Source organism: Pyrus communis, chromosome 13 (genome assembly GCF_041283825.1).
Source record: "Pyrus communis isolate YQ-2024b chromosome 13, ASM4128382v1, whole genome shotgun sequence".
NCBI classification, from domain to species: Eukaryota; Viridiplantae; Streptophyta; class Magnoliopsida; order Rosales; family Rosaceae; genus Pyrus; species Pyrus communis.
Window position 1 is genome coordinate 5,493,583 of NC_142577.1, and position 2,080 is coordinate 5,495,662.

The 2,080-nt window shown below is 38.2% G+C and overlaps 1 protein-coding gene across 1 annotated transcript; it reads left to right on the forward strand.

Moving 5' to 3' along the window:
- Positions 1 to 1,287: 1,287 nt before the first annotated feature.
- LOC137735903 (defensin-like protein 1) lies at positions 1,288 to 1,872 on the forward strand. The gene is made up of 2 exons (XM_068475255.2): positions 1,288 to 1,430; positions 1,520 to 1,872. Exons 1-2 carry the CDS (start codon positions 1,373 to 1,375, stop codon positions 1,687 to 1,689), a joined length of 228 nt encoding a protein of 75 aa, XP_068331356.2. The 5' UTR covers positions 1,288 to 1,372; the 3' UTR covers positions 1,690 to 1,872.
- Positions 1,873 to 2,080: the final 208 nt, after the last annotated feature.

A 2,080-nucleotide genomic window follows, 5' to 3' on the forward strand; every position in this document is an offset into this window, starting at 1 on the left:
GGTTCACTACTTGTCTCATTGATGAATTCTTTATGTGTTTTCTACGGATGCATACTTAGGAAGCATGTCTAGGATTCTAATGCTATGAATATGTGTGTGCCTGCCCTTGTCGAATGAGAACCTACATATGTTCTAGAGTAGTACTTGTTAATTGCGATTAACATGTGAATCAATTTCTAGGATAAGTAAGACAACGCTAGTACTTACGATGCCTTGTGATGACTCAAACTCTTTTCATTCTTAATGATTTCTACTTGTTAAATCTATGAACACACCATTCTAGATTGCATGTTAGGAACTAAGTTAAGTTGAAAACGTCATTCTCTTAATATACTACATAAGAAAGAGTAATAGGTTGAGTTCTAACATTGAGCCAACTTGAGCATCTTCATCTGAAAATGAAAGGAATTGGAATGAAACATAACATGTTTGCACGATTATTTGGTGGTGGATAGCAATTCCCCTAACTCATTTTTCTTAATTTGCGAACTACTTAAAATCTGTTTTTGTCCTGTTTTTGTTTGATTTAATTTAAATAGCAAATCAACTTCAAAAATCCCAAAAATTTGTGTGCGTGTAGCTCTGTGTGTCTAGTATCTGCATATAAAATTTCGTAGGCTTTAGATAAGTGTAGGTCGGTCTTATAATTATTTTTCAGTGGCTGGTCAGTAGGGACACCATCTCAGTTTTTGTGACATTTTAAGTAGTTAGATAAAACAATCTTCTGCGGGAAAGACCCTTATTTTCATATGCTACAATTGATAAATCTTATTGTTAATAAAGAAAATTAATAGGACATTTATTTGTTACTTTGTGAGGTGCTTTCAATCCTATCAGAAAAGCAAACACGGTGCATGGTTGTAACTAAGCTAGCACGTGAAAACCGAAAACCGAGATAATTAATTTCAGCTTTCTCTCGAATCTCCCACAAGAAGAGAGCGTATTCAGAAATCAGGGCACTGACGTACAGAAAACCACAACTAAATTGACAGGGGCCACCGACCATGGAGAGAATCTTTCTCCCTTTTGAAAATCCTTTTGGAAGAGCATGCACGTGGCAATACACGTGACGAGATGCTTTCTCTCTGAGATTTGTGCAATTGCATGCATGCATCATCATTTAGTTTCGCGTCAGTCTTTTATCACACCACCCTGACACGTTTGAGAGTAGTACGTGTCTTCCAGGAGAGTATCACGCCACCCTGACACGCTTGAGAGTAGTACGTGTCTTTTATCACGCCACTCTATCTATAAGAACCCACTCACCCTCCTTTGCTCTGTGCTACAAAGAAATAAAGAAAGAAACAATCGGATTAATTGCAGCTTATATTTCAGCCATTGTTGTTGAACACACAAACCTTACTCACTAGTGATGGGGAGGAAATCATGCTTTGGGCTTCTGCTTTTGCTCTTCATTGTCTTGGCTTCACGTAACTCTCTCTCTCTCTCTCTCTCTCTCTCTCTCATATATGATATTTTTAAATCTTAGTTGTTTCTCATCAAATAATTGTCAATGCAGAAGAGATAGTGGTGCCAACTGAGGCAAGGGTTTGTCAGTCACAGAGTCATGGGTTCCACGGAACATGCCTCCGCCACCACAACTGTGCTCTTGTCTGCAGGAACGAGGGTTTCTCCGGTGGCAGGTGCCGTGGCCTTCGTCGTCGCTGCTTTTGCACTCGCCTCTGTTGATGATCATCTTATCCAGTGATAATGTTATGTTTGTTCTGTGCATGCAACTGGGAACATTATTAATAAACTAAGTTCTCTTCCATGCGGTCCATTGAGGGAACTTGATCTTATCATGTTATTCTAGTTAGTTGTGGACTTTGTTATTTTTCTTGTCAATTGAGTAGGTATCCTTGATCATCCTCAGCCTGATTTTCTTCCTCACCAATGGTTAAATTTGGAACAAAATTACATTTTATTACCTCAAATTTTAATCACATAACAAATTCATACATCATCTTTTTAACATTGCAATATCATACATGAACTTACGTATTCCTTGTAATGCCACAACTCTGCTAGTCACTTGGTCAAATTGGCCACTTAAATGCAAGACCCGTCTTTTTGTTGACAG